The sequence below is a fragment of the Penicillium samsonianum genome (genome assembly GCF_028829775.1).
Source record: "Penicillium samsonianum strain IBT 33392 chromosome Unknown utg000002l_segment0_segment0, whole genome shotgun sequence".
NCBI classification, from domain to species: Eukaryota; Fungi; Ascomycota; class Eurotiomycetes; order Eurotiales; family Aspergillaceae; genus Penicillium; species Penicillium samsonianum.
The window spans coordinates 4343469-4362496 of NW_026643260.1; the positions used below are offsets into that span (position 1 = coordinate 4343469).

The 19028-nt window shown below is 44.3% G+C and overlaps 5 protein-coding genes across 5 annotated transcripts; 1 reads left to right on the forward strand and 4 right to left on the reverse strand.

Annotated features, from left to right (window-relative positions):
• Positions 1–2126: 2126 nt before the first annotated feature.
• On the reverse strand, positions 2127–2518 carry N7471_003533 (uncharacterized protein; the record flags this gene model as incomplete). Its single annotated transcript, XM_057276253.1, has 2 exons — positions 2127–2476; positions 2512–2518. 2 exons carry the CDS (start codon positions 2516–2518, stop codon positions 2127–2129), a joined length of 357 nt encoding a protein of 118 aa, XP_057140891.1.
• Positions 2519–7945: 5427 nt separating this feature from the next.
• N7471_003534 (NAD(P)H-dependent flavin oxidoreductase) lies at positions 7946–9207 on the reverse strand (the record flags this gene model as incomplete). The annotated part of the gene is made up of 5 exons (XM_057276254.1): positions 7946–8095; positions 8144–8797; positions 8847–8896; positions 8953–8980; positions 9031–9207. 5 exons carry the CDS (start codon positions 9205–9207, stop codon positions 7946–7948), a joined length of 1059 nt encoding a protein of 352 aa, XP_057140892.1.
• A 639-nt stretch (positions 9208–9846) lies between these two features.
• Positions 9847–11658, reverse strand: N7471_003535 (acyl--CoA ligase; the record flags this gene model as incomplete). Its single annotated transcript, XM_057276255.1, has 4 exons — positions 9847–10455; positions 10505–10818; positions 10880–11488; positions 11559–11658. 4 exons carry the CDS (start codon positions 11656–11658, stop codon positions 9847–9849), a joined length of 1632 nt encoding a protein of 543 aa, XP_057140893.1.
• A 1690-nt stretch (positions 11659–13348) lies between these two features.
• N7471_003536 (uncharacterized protein) lies at positions 13349–14360 on the reverse strand (the record flags this gene model as incomplete). The annotated part of the gene is made up of 3 exons (XM_057276256.1): positions 13349–13998; positions 14167–14179; positions 14337–14360. The coding sequence occupies 3 exons, from the start codon at positions 14358–14360 to the stop codon at positions 13349–13351; spliced, it is 687 nt and encodes a 228-aa protein (XP_057140894.1).
• Positions 14361–15935: 1575 nt separating this feature from the next.
• N7471_003537 (DUF3435 domain-containing protein) lies at positions 15936–18451 on the forward strand (the record flags this gene model as incomplete). The annotated part of the gene is made up of 5 exons (XM_057276257.1): positions 15936–16225; positions 16297–16604; positions 16648–16927; positions 16978–17366; positions 17418–18451. The coding sequence occupies 5 exons, from the start codon at positions 15936–15938 to the stop codon at positions 18449–18451; spliced, it is 2301 nt and encodes a 766-aa protein (XP_057140895.1).
• Positions 18452–19028: the final 577 nt, after the last annotated feature.

Sequence of the window (19028 nt, forward strand, 5' to 3'; positions counted from 1 at the left end):
GAATCTATAGAATAAAACGGGGTGCTAGGGTTGGTATATCCTCTGTAGTTAATAGCTTCGAAATCCGCTTTTTCAACCGCCTCTCTTCTTACACCTACTCTTTCGATTCCCGCGTCCGGATAATTCGATTAGTATCACTAGTAGTAAGGGGGCCCCCTAGGTTGATCTAGCGCTTAGTAATACGGGTATCTTGGTGGACTTTATAGCGTAAAAGGGTGGTATTATCCTTAGTAAGCTACGTAGCTAGCTCCGCTAAAATTCGCGCACTCTGGTATAGTAGCTTTACTCGGTGCTAAATAGCTATATAAAGCTCGCTATCTAGCAATTCGATATCTGCCTCCAATTTACGCGTACTCTCGTTTATACGAGAGATTCTATAGGGTGGTGAATTAGTAATAGAGCTAGGAAAATCAACCTCTAATCCGTCGTCTTAACCAAAGATAACTAGATTATCCCGATAATCCATATATTTTTCAAGCGGATTAAGCACCTTTTTATAGTTAAATAGGGAAATACTATAATTAGCAAATCCCAACTTAATTACTCGGGTGGTAAGAGTATTACGAATAGATATAATTTCTCTAAAAAAATCCGCTTTTCGGTCCACCGATCCACCCTATTAAATAATATCGTTATTATTAGACTAGTAGTAATACTTTAAAGTAAGAAAAGGCTTACTATCTAGCGGCTGGCAGATATATATTATATAGGGTATAAAGTAAGGGTATTGTTAATTACACCCCCCCTTTGGATAATCTCACCCCCCCCCCTGCCTGAAATTTTAGGTGCACAGTTTTACTGCCTTCCCGATCGGGTGCGACACTAAATACTGCCATCCATTTCTGCCACTACGGACTTTTCTGCTATATATTCTGCCACCACCATATAATTCTAGTTTATATAGTAAAAAACCCTACATTTTAATGAGAAAAAAATCGTACATTCTGCCTGATTCCTACCTTAAAAATCTACATATTAATCATCCTACTTCTTAGGCACCCTCACGTCCCCTTCCACGTCCTTAGCTACTAGCAGGTTCACCACTACTAGGTTCACCACTACTTGTTCCACGTCCACGTCCCCTTCCACGTCCCCTTCCACGTCCTCGGCCACGTCCACGTCCCCTTCCACGTCCTCGGCCACGTCCACGTCCTCGGCCACGTCCACGTCCACGTCCACGTCCACGTTCCTACGATAGTACGTGCTCGAATGCTAATAGTTCTCGCCGGGTAGATCGATCCTAAGTGAGGGAATCCGGCGAAGAGAGGATATCCTAGGTGCTCTACTAGGTGGCTTACTAAATAGTTGACTAGCTAATAAAGTTTCTCGCTCCTCGTGGACGCCCTCGTTATCGAACCTATAGAGGATCTTAGAGTAGAAGGAGAGGATTGATTAGTGGAGTAGACACACTATACAAATGCTAATACTAGTGGAATAGCTCGGGGTTAAGGCTCTTATTCTTATCTTTATACTCCTTAATAATATAAATATATAGGATACTAGATATATTCTTCGAATTATAAGTGTATAATAGTGGAATTAGAGCTTTATCTTCCTATCCTTCTAGAAGATATCTGTCGTAAATGTCCTTCATATACTAAATTGCCTTTATTAAGATCCGCTTAGCTAGAGAGTTATATAGGTTCTAAGAGTTGGTTAGCCTTCTAATCTTCTTATTCTCGATTTAAGTAGTGATCTTATTAAATTATAGATTAATAACGCGATAGAAATTCTAGAGAATAACGAGGAGATCATTTCTTACAACCTATAGATCCTACTTAAGCAGCTAGTGTCCTCCCTCTATACGAGAAGTCGCAATCTTAAGGAGATAGAGATATTAAGCGGTATAGCAATAAAGAAAACGCTCTAGGTAGTCATTAAGCCACTCTTTTTAAATATAGTCAATTAACGGCTGGAAGATTGGATCGTTATACTTCTCTTTGAAGATTTCCCACTACTAGTTTATAACCTTAGAGGAAGTAGCGTACACAATTCGGTTCCAGCGCTTTAGCATTTTCTCCCAGCCTTTATCAACCTTCTAGGTGAGCTCCCTCTCTCGCTAGGCCTTTATTTGACGCTATATACTTGGCTGGGTGCTGCTTGGCTGGGTGCTACTTGGCTGGGTGCTACTTAGCTGGGTGCTGCTTGGCTGGGTGCTGCTTGGCTGGGTGCTGCTTGGCTAGGTGCTGCTTGGCTGGGTGGTGTTCGACTGGGTGGTGTTCGACTAGGTGGTGTTCGGCTGGGTGCTGCTTGGCTGGGTGGTGTTCGACTAGGTGGTGTTCGACTAGGTGGTGTTCGACTGGGTGGTGTTCGACTAGGTGGTGTTCGACTAGGTGGTGTTCGACTAGGTGGTGTTCGACTGGGTGGTGTTCGACTGGGTGGTGTTCGACTAGGTGGTGTTCGACTAGGTGGTATTCGACTAGGTGCTTAACTCGCTCCGTGCTTTTGCGATCTAATCCCGAAGAATTGGCCGGGCCTTTTTCAAGATATTCATATTAATATGCCAGATACAAATCATGCTCTTTATCAGAGGAAAGACAGCTTCAATTGCATTTATTAGCGCTTCTTCTTTATCTGTAAGAATTATATAGGGGGGATCGAGACCTAGGGAGTTATATACTTCGGCGAGGCAGTTAAGGATAACTTCGTACGAGTCCTAGTGCTCGTCCTTTATAAATGTAAAGCTAAGATAGAAAGTAGCTCCGGTGGTAGTAAAGCCAACGATATTAAGTAATAGTAGCCCGTACCGGTTTATCTTATACGTACAATCTATAGAAATGACCTAGGGGTTGGATTTTAGTATAGTAACACTAGATTTATATATATAAAATAAAGTAGTAATATAGTTATTATCATCCACTTCGTACCGGAAGATCTAGTCGCCGTTTTTCGGGAGCTCTATTAATAACGCTTATAGGGGGGTACGACCGGCTAGGAACTCTATATAGACCTACCGCCGGAAGTTATAGATATCCCGAGGGATAATATATAAATCTGGGTTTTCGTTACGAATGCTAGTGAGAATTTAGCGAGTAGGAAGGCCTTATTCTAGCTACTTCTAGATATCCGCCTTAATGGTTAAAAGTTCATTACTTCGTTAAACGGCGTGAGTTAATATAGGGGAAGGTCGATAGTTATATAATACATTTTCGACCGTAAGAAACTAGGCACTTATTATCTAGTTTAATCGAAGCGATATACCGAAGGGACACTCATTTTATAGTGTGGTAGTCTGTCGTTTCCGCTCTAGGCCGTCGTTAGGCCGATCTCTTAGTACGAGACCTCGGTCGTAGCGGAGGCGTATAGTCTTTTTCACGCCCTTTTTAATAAATTTAGTCCGAATTGATAAAACCGTATACCTATATATACGGCCGAGATTATTGATAGCGGCGAGACCTTTAGCGTACTATACTCTGAACTAATAGGGGGGAGAGGTATAGTATAAAGCACGGGGGACTCGGTGCTTAGTATAGCGGGAGAGAAAGACTCGGTGCTTAGCACGGCCGGTAGAGACTCGGGGACGATCTCCGGATCGGAATATAGATCTAATTCTAGATATATAAGGCCTAGGGAGGCTATATTGACGGTTTTAGCGATAAAATCGATAAAATTGAGGCAGAAAGTGATAAAAAAATGGCTTTAAAGAAGGTAGGTTAATATATATAAACTAGAATTGGAGTATCAATTTCTTTGATCCTATCTATATATATATACGGGGTGTTATGTGATAAAAGTGACTTAATTTTGTTAGTGGTTTATATACAAATTGTAGGTATCTGCCGTCTTGCTAGTATTATATGGGTTGTTTGACACGAAGGCGGTGTACAAAATTGAAAGGCGGTGAGGAAGGCGGTCTATGAAGCCTGGATTTTCAGGTAGGGGGGGGGGTGAGATTATCCAAAGGGGGGTGTAATTAACAATACCCTAAAGTAATAGGGGATAATACTATTTTCCGCTATAAAATTGATAAATTCTAAGGTACGGTGGGGATCTATAGTTATCTATTAATAAAAGGCGTTTACTACCCTAAGTAGTACGATCCTTAGTTGCTAGATAAAAAACGCGAAGCTATTAAACTATAGTTTGATCTATAGTATACCTATATAGTGTAGTTACTAGGGTATAATCCTCCGGAAGATTAGTACCTTTATACTAATTCTCTATATAGAATTTACCCCTAACTAGGAACTAAGGTGCTATCTTCTAGCTATCGGTAGCAATACATTCAATGCCGGTAATACCCTTAGCAATACCTCCATTTAGTGAAAGTAGAGTCTGGCTTTTTAAAACAACTTTTTAAGGCTTTCCTTAGCTAATTTAGAAGCTAGTTTCGTCGAAGTTATAGATATCCCGCGGGCTTAATTTATTACTTTCTATCATATTTAAAAGTTAATACTTCTACTATTATAATCCTATTAATATAACATGTAAGTGATTTAAACTATACAGTGCATTTTAGTTTAAAAATGCAACATTACAAATAATGATTTAATAATATAACCATACAATGTAAAATATAATATGAACATACAATGCATTATGCAACATTACAATATAACCATACAATGCATTTATTAAAATGCAACATTACAAATAATGATTTAATAAATATAAACCATATATGAATTTATTAAAATGCAACATTACATATGATTTAATAATATAACTATACAATGCATTTTAAATCTATCATTATGACGATAACACATTTAATTAGATCTATCTAGATCTATTTTCAAAAGAGATAAATAAGACTATAACCACCGAGATAATAATCTTTTTACAACACGGTTAATATCTTCTTTATATTGAATATACTTCAATTAACTAAATACAACTTTTTATCTCTTTACTTTCTTACCTTTCATCTTTAGTTTTTCTTTCCTACCATCTAACCCCTATAACCTCCTAGACTTTCGATATACTAGTTTAAGCGCTAGTACCAAGTAGTAAGATAACTAATATTTTTAGCCTCCATTCTCTTCTTTTCCTTTAGTTTTTATTTTATAAAATGAAGGTTATAGGTAGGTAGGATACGTTTTAAAAACCGGTATACCTAGTTTTTATCAACCGGCGGACGTGACGTGTTTTCCTCCGTATTAGCGCGTAGAATCATTAAATTAGCGCACCCTTCCACCATTCTAGTAGTTAGTGGAGAGCAAGTATCGTCTAATATAGTGATCCAGCTAATTAGGGCTTACTCTTAATCCGGATTTAATATCGAATTGGTAGGACGGCGCGTCGAACGAGAACCCCAACCGTGAACCCGGTTATATAACAGATTGTAAGGAACGCCGAATTCTCGCGCCAATAGGGCTATTTTTGGTTTTTTTCGAGCATGCCATATAGAGAGAGCATTTGTAAGGGTATTCTCCAAATCTAGATTTTTTTCCGGCATATTGGTAGGATATAAAATGGTGGTAAAAATGGTGGGTGGTGTAAAATTTACGTTGAGCAAGAGTTTACATTACGGTGTGGTAACCCTACACCCGAAGGGGGTGGGGGTTACTTAGCAAGGACCGGGTATATCTATAGATAAAGAATATAGGCCGCTATATTAATCTCTAAGTTACTATAGGTGTCTCTAGTAGCGGTTAAGAGTATGTTACTACTAGTAGTTACCGCCTATAACTAATTGTTACTAATAACCACTACTCTCTAGGTCTAACTATGAAGCCTTTACCACTAATAATAAGGAGAGCGATAAAGGCTATTCCGAAGCTGACGATGATAATGATGATGATAATAATAGACTACCGCCGCCTACTAGCGGCGGCGGCGGTGGTGCTAGTACTAGTGCTAGTGCTAGTGCTAGTGGTACTAAAACTACTAGTTTAGGTGCTAGTAAAAAGCTTCCTAGCGGTAAAAAGGCTAGTAGTAAAGGTAGAGATATTAGTGGTAAAGGCCTTACTAACCTAATGACTACTAGAGCTACGGGAGCTATAGTCGTAGCGGATAGAGATAATAGATAGACTATAAGAAGGTGGTAGTGACTAGGAATAACTAGGGATGACTAAGAATCGCTTATTAGTTGCTTATTTTTTTAACCTTTTGCTTTTAGATTTTATTTATAAATTGGTTATTTATAACTAGTAGCTACTAGTAAACCGAAGCCACTACTATAGCCGTTATAACTAGAAACTAGTACACCTATAATATAATAGTATTTTCTTTTTTCTAATTACTAGTAGCAACTAGTGATATAATACCAGATACTATAATTTAAATATAGGATTCTACCTAGTAGTTACTAGTAATATCTGTCTAACGATATTATATTTTATTACTAGTATAAACTCACCTGATAGCTACTCTAACTTGGTAGTTACTAGTAATAACTAGAATTATAATACCGACACTATATTTCAAATACTATAGCTCCTCCTAGTAGCTACTAGTAATAGCCTCGAGTTAACAAACTATCCTCTTATATATTATCTTTAATATATACCACCCTATCAGGTGAGCGATAAAATACACGAGGGAGTTTGTTAGGAACTTTTTACTAGTAGTTCCCAGCTTACTAGTAATTACTATTCTATTACTAGTGCAGCACACCTGACAACCTAACAACTTTAAGGTCTGTAATTTATTTTTTCAGACCTATAAACCTCTTACTAGGTGCTACTAGTAAGAAGTGAGCTCCTACTATGAGCTACTAGTAAAATCCTACTAGTAGCTACTGGTAAGAAAAACTCACCTGACAACCTGACAACCTGACAACCTGACGACTACTGCGCTTTTGAAAAACCTACAACATTATTAGGACAGTCCCCTGGGGGCGTCCTGGTACGATATAGATACAAGTGAAGAATGTGAGATGTGCCTGATATGGGTATGATGATATTCAGACTAATCGCTGGTCCTCCTAAGAGGTTCCCCCTCCTCCTTTTTAGAGGGGTCCCCTCCGTGCGTATGCAACCAGGTAAGCGAGGTGATGTATCAACAGGCGGCTCTGGTGGTGCATAGGCACCTCCTCCGCATTCCCTTACTATACCTCCTTGTATGGTTGGCGTAACATGGAACCTGAGTTGAGGAGTTTCTCAAACAGTGTTGATAAGTTCGCAAACGTGCGAATCAACGACCCAGATTCGTTGACGGATGTATAATATTAGTGCGGACCAGGAATGTATCGAATAGAACTTGCTTGCCTTTGACAACTGTCGTCCACAGCAGCAGCAGCTTCCCTGTTGATCCATTCGAGGCTCCCCATAGCTTATCAAATATCAGTAAAAAGGAGCATTCGTTTTTACCCGAAGCTCTGTCTTAGTTTTTCCAACCTCTCGCCTCATGTAAGGTCTCACTAGTTGGTAGAGCGCATTGGGACAAGGTAACGGAATTTCAGGATATTCACAACTTAAATTTCTGATGTTAGCATTGCGATCAGAGTCATCTTTGAGAGATACCATGGCGTATTGATGGAGAATTCCAACAAGCGAGGCAAGTAGCATCTTGGAGTAATAAGTTCCCATGGCGGCACACTGCGTTCAGCAAGGATTTGGTAGACGTTCTTGCGTAATACTATCTCTCCACCAATCTCTTGCCACATCCAGCAGTGAGTCCGCATTCTCTCCATCGCTATCCTGTAAAGAGATAAATGAGGGCCTAAGTTCCAATTCCACCATTTTTCTCGCGTCCTTCCCACGTAAAAGGTAGGTTCTAGTTTTTTTCTATTTAGCTCTGAATTCGCCAAACAGACGCAAAGTCTTGCGAATAGGAGAGGCGGAATTATATATCACTTGAACTTGCATTCTTGACTTTATCCTCGCCTAACTGGGATTCAGAAGGACTAGACTCTAGTTTTATTTCCGTTCCATGGCTTGGCGGGGCAGATTGTGTACGGAGGATCAGACTAAGTGCCAGCGTGATAGGGCAAGTGTGGAAGAATCTTGATTCGGAACTCTGCGCCCCAACTATCTGAACAACCCTTTCCAGAATCTAAAGTTTACAACTTGCTGTCTATCTTCTTACCTGTAGAGACCAAAGATCCAATTTTTGCGAGAGCTTGTTCCGCTTCACGTTCGATGCGGCTCAGAAGCTCGTCGCAACTTGGTATATCATGAATCAACCCCATCACTTGCCCAGCATACCAAACCTATCACTAACGTTAGCAAACTTTCCACATTTTAAGTGGCTTTCTTACCCCTCGATTTATATCCCCTTCAATTAGGACCTCCCGACCTCTCGCACCACTAACAAAAGGAGCCACTTCCTCAAAGTCCCCGATCGCACTTTCCCTCTCAATCCTGAGCGCCGCAGCCGTAACATCATTAGAGAAAAGTCTCGTAGTGTTCGTCCACCTCCTCAACAGCAGCGTCGAATCCTCTTCACCCGAGTCCACAATCGCCATCTTCACATTAATATGCACCGGCGCCTCAATCGTGCAAACAAATCTCGTGCCCATGTTGATGCCTGCCGCCCCAAGAGACAGCGCAGCAGCCAGGCCCTGCCCATCCGCAAAGCCCCCCGAAGCAATAAACAGCACGTCCCCAAATTCTTGCCGTGCTCGACTCAAAAGAATGAGGGAAGTGATATCCGTCTCTCCCACATGACCTGCACATTCAAATCCGTCGATGGATAAAATATCTACGCCCATTTTGATGGCGGAGCGAGCATGCTTGATGGTTGTGGCTTTGTGGATCACGATGATGCCTGCTTTTTTTAATGCCGAGATTACGGGTTTGGGGTTGTTTCCTGCTGTCTCCACGATTTTTACGCCTTCTTCGATGATGACTCTGGTGAAGGCGCCGTAGTCGGGGACTTTCAGTGCTGGTAAGAGGGTGATATTGACCCCAAACTGGCCGACAATAAGCTTGCGTTGAGATTTCACATGGGAGAAATCCTACCGGCTTCTTTGTCAGATTTCTTGTTTTCTTGATCTCCGCTCGCAGTGACTCTGAAATCCAAGTCGGTTAACGTTGCGTGGTAGGGCATGGGTGATTAATCACATACCCGGATCAGGCTGCGTCAGAGCATTGATCTAACATTTCAGGTCAGCAGATGGCAATTTGAATCGAAATGGTAACTCACGATTCCCAATCCACCAGCATTGCTCACTGCGGCAGCGAGTTCGGCATACGCAACCCATTGCAACCCTCCTTGCACAACCGGAACTGTCTCGAATATCAGCCAAAGAAATATAGAGGGGTATTGGTGAAGTTCACTCGAAATTCCTAACTTTCTTGTCAAAGCAGTGTCTAAAGGCATGATTGCAGTAGTTCGGTTGCCTCTCAACTTTCATATTCATATAATGGACGGAAGTGATTTTGGGGTGAGACCCGGCTCAGCCACCGAGGATTAAAGAATATTAATACTGGGCTTACGGCCGCATATTACGCCCGTATTTTTGTACCATAGATCGGGAGCCGAACGCTCAATGATTAATAATCTGCCTCGGTGGGATAGGTAGTAATCTCCAAGGGCGGGAATAAAGTCGCCGAGGTTGGTTTGACGCAGGGGCAACAGGTCGGCCACTTTTTCCCCCGGCATTCCAGAATGTAATTCCCAACTCAATTGCTGGGGAAACATTTGAATTTTAGATTACTGAAGGGCTTTAATATACATGTTTCGGCGATTGGTAGCTCTCAATGTTGAGTATCGATGTTGACTCCTCTATGGCACTGCGTTTGCGAATGTTCTGTAGTCTCAGAATTTCGTTCAATAATAGTGTCAACATTTGCGCTTTATGAGAAACATTCATTTCCTCACCATTTCTGCATATAAGCAGAGAAGTCCATGTTTTGACATCCACGGTAGTAGATAGAGCCATATTCCTAATCGAGCAATTGATGATATAAAGTCTTGAAATAAAACCGTATAATTGTTCGCTGAATTGAAAATGCTAAACTATAGCTTTGCCTTCCTGCCCCCCTCCTGCTCCCTCTTCGCCTGTTCTGCCAGCACTCGTCTCAAAACTTTCCCAGTAGCACTCTTAGGTATCTCATCAATAAACCTGATCCCACCACGCAACTTCTTATATGGAGCCACTTTCTCATGCAACCATGCACTGATGACTGTCTCCAAATCTTCACCAGGTGTGTGACCCTCTGCAGGAACAATGTACGCCCGCGGTAGCTCCGTCGCCCTTTCTTTGCTGTAAACTCCGACCACCGCGACATCATTAACAGCAGGGTGCCCTAACAACAAACCTTCGAGCTGTGCAGGCGCAACTTGAAATCCATTGTACTTTATCATTTCTTTGAAGCGATCGGTAAGGAAGATGTTCCCATCATTGTTGATATAGCCAATATCACCACTGCGAAACCAGCCATCGGCGATAGCATCGGCTGTTGCTTTTGGGTTCTTGTAGTAGCCTTTGAAGACGTTGGGGCCTTTTATCCAGATCTCTCCTTCCTGGCCCGGTGGAACCTCGTGCTCGCCGTCCATGACTTTCATGCTCATAGAAGGCAGGAGCTTGCCTACTGAACCGGGTGGCTTGTTCCAGCTTTCCCTACTCTAAACGCTTATCAGTAGAGAGATGAAGGAACGTCGGAGTGGGATTTACTTGAGTAGTAATCGCAGGCGATGTTTCTGACATTCCGTAACTCTGCTTGATTGGCACCTTCAACCTTTTGTAAATCATGTCGATCAAGTCGGTGCCGAGAGGTGCAGCGGCAGAATGCATTTCCCGAAGTGAACTAACATCATACTTGTCCACTACCGGATGTTTTGCAAGGGCAAGTACCACCGGTGGCACAACATATGCAACTGTAATCTTGCTGGACTGGATGCTTTGGCATAGCTGTAGCAAGTCGAACCGTTGCATAATATGCATAGTGACTCCCTTATATATAGGGTGGAAAACCATGACCGCAACACCTAATTAATATTATGTCAACATATTGTGTAATTCAGAATGTTTTGGCTCCTTAAATCATACCGTAAATATGAAACATAGGTAGAAAAGAGATGACTGAATCATTATCCCAGGTCACCAGATGTTTTTCCGGTGTATTGCTCTGCAAAATGTTGACGACGATGTTCTCATGCGAGAGCATAACTCCTTTCGGAAGACCCGTGGTCCCAGACGAATATACCAAGAATGCCAGGTCCTCTTTAGGATTTATCAACACCTTTTCTCCTCCACTTGATGAATCTCGCAGCGACGAAAAATGTTTCGTCATTTCCTTCGTGTCAGGCCCTCCGATAAGTATGATACGATTGAGAGGCAATCCCACGACGAGAGCAGCTTCTCGAGCTACTTCGAGGCAGCCCAAGTGCGTCGTCAAAGCTTTGGCTCCAGAAGATTTCAGCACCGAGACCAATTCTCCGACAGTGTAAAGATTATTTACGGGGCAAACGGTGCCGCCTGCCCATAGGATTCCCAACACAAGAGCTCCGATGTCCGCAGTGTTAGGAGAAAATAGGACCATGACGTCCCCCTTTTGCCATCTCCATTGGTTTCGAAGACCTCGACCGATTTCGACCGATGCCTTGCGAATGTCTCGGAAGGTATGCCTCTTCTGTGTTGTGACATCTACAAAAAGTACTTTGAGGTGTGTTAGTTAATCTTATATAAAATCATGAAGAAGTAGGCGCTGCAGTGAAAAACAAATTACCGTGGTCGTCTGGATATTTCCGATCTGGTCTTTCAAATAAGAAAGTCCAAAAATCGACTGGCGGAATCGAAATTGGAGGGTGGTGAGACTCGATCGGCATGATTGCAAAAAATGCTTATCATCTGGCAGCTTTCAATCCCAAAATTGGACGAAAGGACAATAGATCTCGAAAAAGGCGGAAACACAGGAGGGAAGCAGGATATTTTAGCTCCCGCAGGAGTGAAAGAAAGGTTACGTCCGTAGATTTGCTACTGATTCCGGAGAGTATCCCAATATCCACAAGGATCGTGGTTGGCGGCGGCCGGTGGCCCCTCCAGCGGGCATACATTCACCGCCCGACTTAATGTTTTCTCATCAAGTCAGTGTAATATCTGACACGAATTTCCGAATATTTCACGTGGCTTTCGGGGTGTCGGCCAGATTAGTAAACAAACCCAAAAAAGCTTTAGGGGCATGTTCCTGCCAAAATGTCACACTAAAGGTCAAAAAGGGGTGCTAGCAAGGCATTTCCCCCGCGAATTCGATGATTATTATTCAGAAGCCAAAGCCGAACCTCGCCTCGGCTGAAGTCAGCAATTCAGCTCTTACGACATTTTTTTTATAATTTTCAATTTCATGCTTATTTCAAAAGACGCCGGGAGCAATTGAGGGGATTAAGAAGGCATTAAATTACTACACCAAGTAGCTCGATTCGTTTGACGATGGGTCGACCGAATGGTAGGAAGCTCACAATCTTCGTCGACTATGGTTCGTTCATATCCCTATCATCCATCTTTCTCACAATTAGCATCATCTCAAAGTATCTCCCTACTCCCGGTTTGGATTCACCACCACCAACCGCTACCGACCTCTTCTCGAAGCCCACGGTGTCTCCGTCGACATCGTCCCCTTCTCCCTAGGAGGCGCACGTAAGAGCGTAGTAAATCCCTACATGCCCAGACCGAAATGGAAAGAGGCATTCTCAGCTCAAGATAGTGACATGATAGACCGCTTACTCGGACTCAAAGTCGTGCTACCGAAAGAATTTCCTGTTTCTTCACTTTATGTGAGATTCCTACCCATCCGCGAAGGTAAATTGAAATAGAACTAACATGTGAATAGCGTGTAAGGGTTGCAACATGGATTAACTGTTGTAATTCAGAGGGATAATCTTAATTGATTATCTTCCAGAGGGAATACGTGAGGCTATATATACAGCATGAGCTCCAAGTTGATTTCCAATCGACTTGCTTCTTCGTATAGACACCTCGGGAATCAATTCCGATGGTGCGGCTTAGTTCCTGACCTGCACCAGCCTCCTATCACAACATTAACATCTCCAAGACGGAAGGCATCATCAAAGCCCTGGATGATGATGATGATGATGATGATGATGAATTCATTAGCCCGATGTAGCTCGCACTGAATATATGCTGCTATGCGGGAGCGCTGTCAGGCCTGCCGACAGCTTTAAGGTGGTCGCCTGCCCACTGAACGACCGTTTCATGGGGCTCGCAGGGGGGAATCCCCTGATTGGTCGCCCACGATTATATAGTTACAAGCAAGACAAACACGGTTACGTAAACACAATAAATAAAGGAAATTCAAAACGAACGACACCCTTGGCCTCCTCCATAACCCAAGGTCTACTTCGCCGCACAGCTCCTTCCCCACACCCCTCTTTTGCGCATCTATCCTGGCTGTCGGCTGCCGCTCTTGTGTTCGCTTGCATCAAGGGAGTGCAGTGGACCTGTCACTGCGCTCCTAATGGGCGCGCCATCCTTCTTCTTCCGTCACACTGTCCTGAGGGGTCATTCTCTCTCTTCAGCCTCTTCTGCATCCAGGGTAATTGGGTCGACTGCTTGGAATTGACCCAAAAGACCTGTTTTGACCATGAAATCGGCCACAATTGTGCGTGCCTCCGGCCGCATCTGGGGCTGGTCTCGACGGAGAGCGATCCCCTGGTCGGAAAGGGCGCTCCGCATCCAGTCGCGCCCGTCTTGGTGCAACCGGCACTCGAGCAAAATATGGTTCACCGTTTGAGTGCCCAGTTCGCAATCACACCGCGCCGAGTCGCGTCGGTTGATACGATTTAGGTACGCACTGAGGCCGATGCGCCCGGTGCGTAGTTGCATCAGTATCAACGTAGTCGCTTTGCGCAGTCCTGACCAGTATTCCATGTTATTCTTTGTCGGTGCTTCGATCAAGCGTCTCGTCGCTCGGCTGGTCTTCTCGTTTATCCACGCTCTCTCCCACTCGATCTTCGCCTTGCTGCGATACCGGCGCTTAGCCGCGGCAGCGAGGCGGATATATCGGTTGAGGGAGTTCTGTGGCCCGTCAGGTCCTTGGGCGGCTTCTTTGGCGTGTCGATCTACGATCTCGTTGCCTAACACCCCTTGGTGAGATGGGATCCACCTGAGCTCGGTTCGAACGCCCCGTTCCGCCAATTGGCGGATCAAGTCTAGTCATCTGTCAGGTAGACCTGTCCCAACGGCATGCGCGGTCGGCGGAGCGCCTTTAGCGGTGCTTGGCTATCTATAAAGATAACCCGATCATCTGATTATCTGTATCATAGGAAAAACCACGGTTTCCGCGAGTTCCGACTCTCTTGCGGTTCGCAAGAGCATACGACCATCCCTGTCCTATGAAACGTCACGATCCTTCAGCAATTCTAAGGGTCTTCTCATGAACCAAGCCCCCGTCACACTATTGGTATCGTAAGAAACACTACGATTTTCGTCCACCTTGATAATCTCACGAATCAATAGATCATGGGACAATATCTATCCCAAGATTTACCACGATTTCCGCAACCTCAATCATTTGCTGAATTAAAGAACAATTAATTTTGTGTCTCAGATACTACAGTACTTGGTTTGTTATTCTTAACCGTACTGTTGCTGAGCAGGCCTATACGGGCTAGGCCCTTTTGAGATACCGAGGAACGATGCCAGGGGCTGCTTATGGAAGTAGACTACGTATGGAAGTAGACTACGTATGGAAGTAGACTACGTATGGAAGTAGACTACGTATGGAAGTAGACTACGTATGGAAGAAGCCTCCATGTTGTTTGGGAGTCGACCAGATGCTTTCCACGATAACAAGAGAAAAACCACTAACCGGGCCTTGCAATTTTTTGGTAAAAAATACCAGACCCTCCACAGGAGGGTCCGCCACCCACTTTGTAGTTGCACCCAAATTGTAGATTTTTTCCAGAATTCAACCTACCACATTCAACTATCAATTTCTCCATCACTATGCCTAAAGACAACGCCAAAATTGAGATTCAGATTGCTAAAGCAATGGATTCTTTATCCTAGCAATCTAAGCCCTATATCGCGAAAACTACGCGTGAATTCAACGTACCTAAGTGCCGGCTTCGGTATCGATAGAATGGTGGAAAATCCCTATTTTAACGCCAACCTAACGGTCGGAAGCTTAGTTCTATATAAGAATCTGCTTTATGCTAATTCATTGATTACTTCGATCAAGCGGGCGCTATAATAAACTAGTCATAAATCACTATCGCCGCGAATTTAATCCTCGAAGAAGCGTATACCGATCCCATAATTCCACCCCTTAAGGTCGGCGACCATTAGACTTATCGGTTCTTAAAATGTAATCCTCAATATTACCGACGTCGCCGACGAGCCCTCGATATTAAACGAAGCCGAGTAATAGATAAAGGGGTAGTAGAAAAGTGGTTTAAAGAATACACTCGGAGTATCGAGGAAAATGGTATCTTACCCGGCGATATCTATAATTTCGATAAGACTAGCTTTTAAATTAGTGTCGGTAAAGATTAATAGATTATTACTCGACAACCGAAGCGTAAAATCTTTAATAGCTCTATTATAAATTGTGAATCTATAACGGTGATAGAAGTAGTTTCGGCGGACGGTTTTATCTATCTACCACTTATTATTTTAAGTGGTAAACAGATAATACTACTTAAAACTAGATGACGGCAAATGGACGGCCAGAAATGGCCGCTTCTCAGGCCGTTTTTGGCCGCCCATCTGCCAACCGTTCTGCCACCCACCTCGGCATTTCTACCCACGCACCCTTCCACTTGGACCTGCGGCGGCCTGGTTCGCGCCCTCTGACCCACTCCACCGTCCCCTTTCCTTACTACCTCCCCCTGCCTTCCAAACTTCGAGTCTTTAAGGGCGCCGAAAATGACTTCCTCCAGAATCGTGTCATTTAAAATGGCAGCAATTCCCTCCGCCGTTCTCTTGTTCTCTCATTCCAGTCAGGCTCCCCAAAGTCACAGTAACGAGGTTCTTATCGAACCCTGCTTTGAAAATCAATTGTCTATCTATACTTGGTTAGGCCCTGCTTCAGGACCTTCTGCAACAAGGACTTTTTGGCACTGCCGCGACCCCAACCCTTCGCATCATGACCCGCCGCTCTCGTAAAGCGAGCTGCCAGTCATCTAGCGACAGCGAGTATTCCGAGAGAGAAGGCACTGAAGACTGTGGATCCGACACTGATTTGACAGAACCTGAAGATGAGGCATATCAACCATGCAATGCTGGCGATGCGAGCTTACTCTTCGCCGATAATGAGTACACAGCAGAGTACTACATCCAGCAACTTCAAAACTTCGATGAGACGGTCTACACGCAGGAAGACTATGGCAAAGGCACTACCGCTCTTCTCAACCGCATTGAGGAAAAATGGTCTCAGTTAGTTCTGCTTTCCATTCTTCCCCTTCCTTTCTACTGGAGACTCTTGATCTCACTAATGTATCACCAAGGTTCTGCTGTTTCATTCGGAAAGATCCCAACGAGGAATACAACCGCCTATCGATCCCGATTTTATACAACTTTCTTGAATGGGCTCTCAATCTACGACGTGGTAAAAATGGGAGAAGGCTTCCAGGAATCAAGTGCAAAAGCTCCTTGGATACGTTTTGGAAAGTATTTCGGCTAGTTTACGAAAGGTCCACTTCAAAAAAGATTGGAAATCAGATGAACCGTCGGATGCGTCGAGTACGAGGGCCCTTTTTACCACTTCCTAGCTGGCCTGGCCCCTCCTTCAAGGCTGACCTGGTTCTGAATTTAGGTAATTAGACGTTTGGCCAAAAAGTATAAGTTGTCAATCGCAGGGCGAGACAAGCCTCCTATGGATGTTGAAGACCTGGCAAAAGTCGTGGAGACCACTGTCAGCACAACAAAGAAAAAGTTTGGACATGGCCGCCACCGTATTGAGCTCGGTCTTTTCTTGCAGCTCGCAGGTCTCACGACAAACCGTCCGCAAGCCATCCTCGATCTGCGATATCGTCACATCCAAGTCAGTCTTCTCCGTGATCCGCAGGGCGGTCCACATCGAATTGTGGTTGAGTTTACCTTTGAGTTCACCAAGGAGTGGCTAGGTGCTAAAGACGCGTGAGTACACCCAACTCCACGCCGTCATTTCTTATTGACATCTCCTTCAGGAACACTTACATCCTGCCCGAAATCATCTTCGATCCTTCGTTAGTGCTCAGTCCTCATGTCTTCCTGTTGGGCCTTCTTTTTGCAGACCGTGCATTCGCCCGTGTTGATGGCGAGGAAGTACTGGTTCTTGCAAGCCAGCTTCCTGGACTTCGAATTCGCGACGAGTGTAACGAACTACGGCTACAGCTTGACCCGGCCATGGATGATGTGCCGGTATTTCGGATGTCGGAACGGAATTTGAATGGGATTGGCATCTCACCCAACAAACCTCTCCCTTACTCAACTCTGGAACCATGGGTCAAGAAGATTGGCGTGATCACAGGTATTCGGCAAGTCACACGCCCCTACAGCCTACGCTATGGGGCAGGCACAGCTTTGGACAATAGTGGTACGTTGCACTGCTCAATCTTTCAATATTGATCAACTAATATAGCTCCAGGTTCCGTCAGCGACTCCCTCCGCAATCTTGTGATGCATCACGCTGATACACGGACATTTCTGAAATTCTACCTCAGCAGAAGAATTTCCAAGAACTTGCCCGCCATCATTCGTGGCCTGGACCCGGAAGAAGATATCATGCGCGCTGCTTGCCGGATGAGCCGAACCATCGACCCGGATCGCCCGCAGGAGCTGACAACGGAGCAATCCTGCTCCGTGAATCAAGAGCCGGAAATCCTCAACTTAATGGGCCGGCGCGATGAGATCAGCCGATCTCTAGAACGTCCTCTCTCAAAACACAAAGGCACACCGGAGTACGATATGTACAGAAAACTGAATCAGGAGTTAACAGGAGCCAGGAAGCGCGCACAGCATACGCTCCTTGCGCAAATTCAAAACAAATATGACCGAGAACAGCCTATGTTAGAGATCAAGCGCCAATTGTCCGGGATTGCGCCAGCTGAATCTTCAAGTAAGCCGCTGAAGTGCTCTGCAGAGGTCCCTGTACCCCAACAACGGCTGATCAAGAGTCTTTTGACTCTGCCACGCCCAACGATAGAGGAGGAGATGGCTCGGAGAACCGAAGCTATCGATTCAGTGGCTGCGTATTGTCAATTTCAGGAGGGCGACACCTGCCGTTTACCGCGGAATAAAAGATCAGAAGACCCTGGCAAACACGTCGAGGTCCATGATCAACGCCAGCTGGAAAATGAAGTGGCAGATAGCGCCAGGCAACCAAAAACTCCCTTCGAGCTTGCTCTTCGATCTGCTATGAAGGATCATCGACCCTTATTCTGCTTTATTTGTCTGGGCCAGCGAGACCTAGACCCTCCAAAACGTGCTCAGAAATTTGCCTCTCATGGGGATGTCACCAAACACATCAAAAGAAAACATCTGAAAAAGGTGAAGCCAAGCGAGACGATTGCGTGCAATATTTGTGATGAAACGTTCTCAGAAATCATGCATTTTCAGCGACATGCCAGTGATTCTCACAAGACTGTGACGGGACCTCTGTGGTGCGCAGTTTCTAGCTGATAGATGGTTTTGCTGGTGGTTAGGCGTAAACTCAGGGTTTTGAATTTCAATCATAGATGACGTGGTTTTGCTGCAATCTTGACCGTAGAGTTCGATTGTACAGTAGTTGGCATGGTAAATACTTTAGAGCTCAGCATGTCTTGCGATATGCCGTAGTTTGGGCTAACGTGTGTCCGAAACAGAAGAAAATCCCAGACAGATGCATCGAAATGCTTGCGATTCGAGGTAGAATGAAAGGGGCACTTCTGGGCTGCTTCCTATGGTGTGGATGATCGTTGAGTTCACGTCGTTGATTGTGGGAAGATGGTTCAGAGCATACTGCTCTAAGACAATTGCTACACAGGTCACGCTCTTAATTGACATGGCAACATGTGCTTGTTGTGATATGAGGCTGGTGCAGATCAGGAGCAAGAGGCAACTTCGGAAATAGTTCCCGAGGTGTGTATTGCCTTCTATTTCTGAAGCCTATAGAGTCGCGAACTGAGAGTCCAAATCATGAAACTGCAGTATGGTATCACAGCTAAGGACTAGATTGCAAGCTACAAGTAAAACGGGCACCGGTCCATGTAATCGCGCC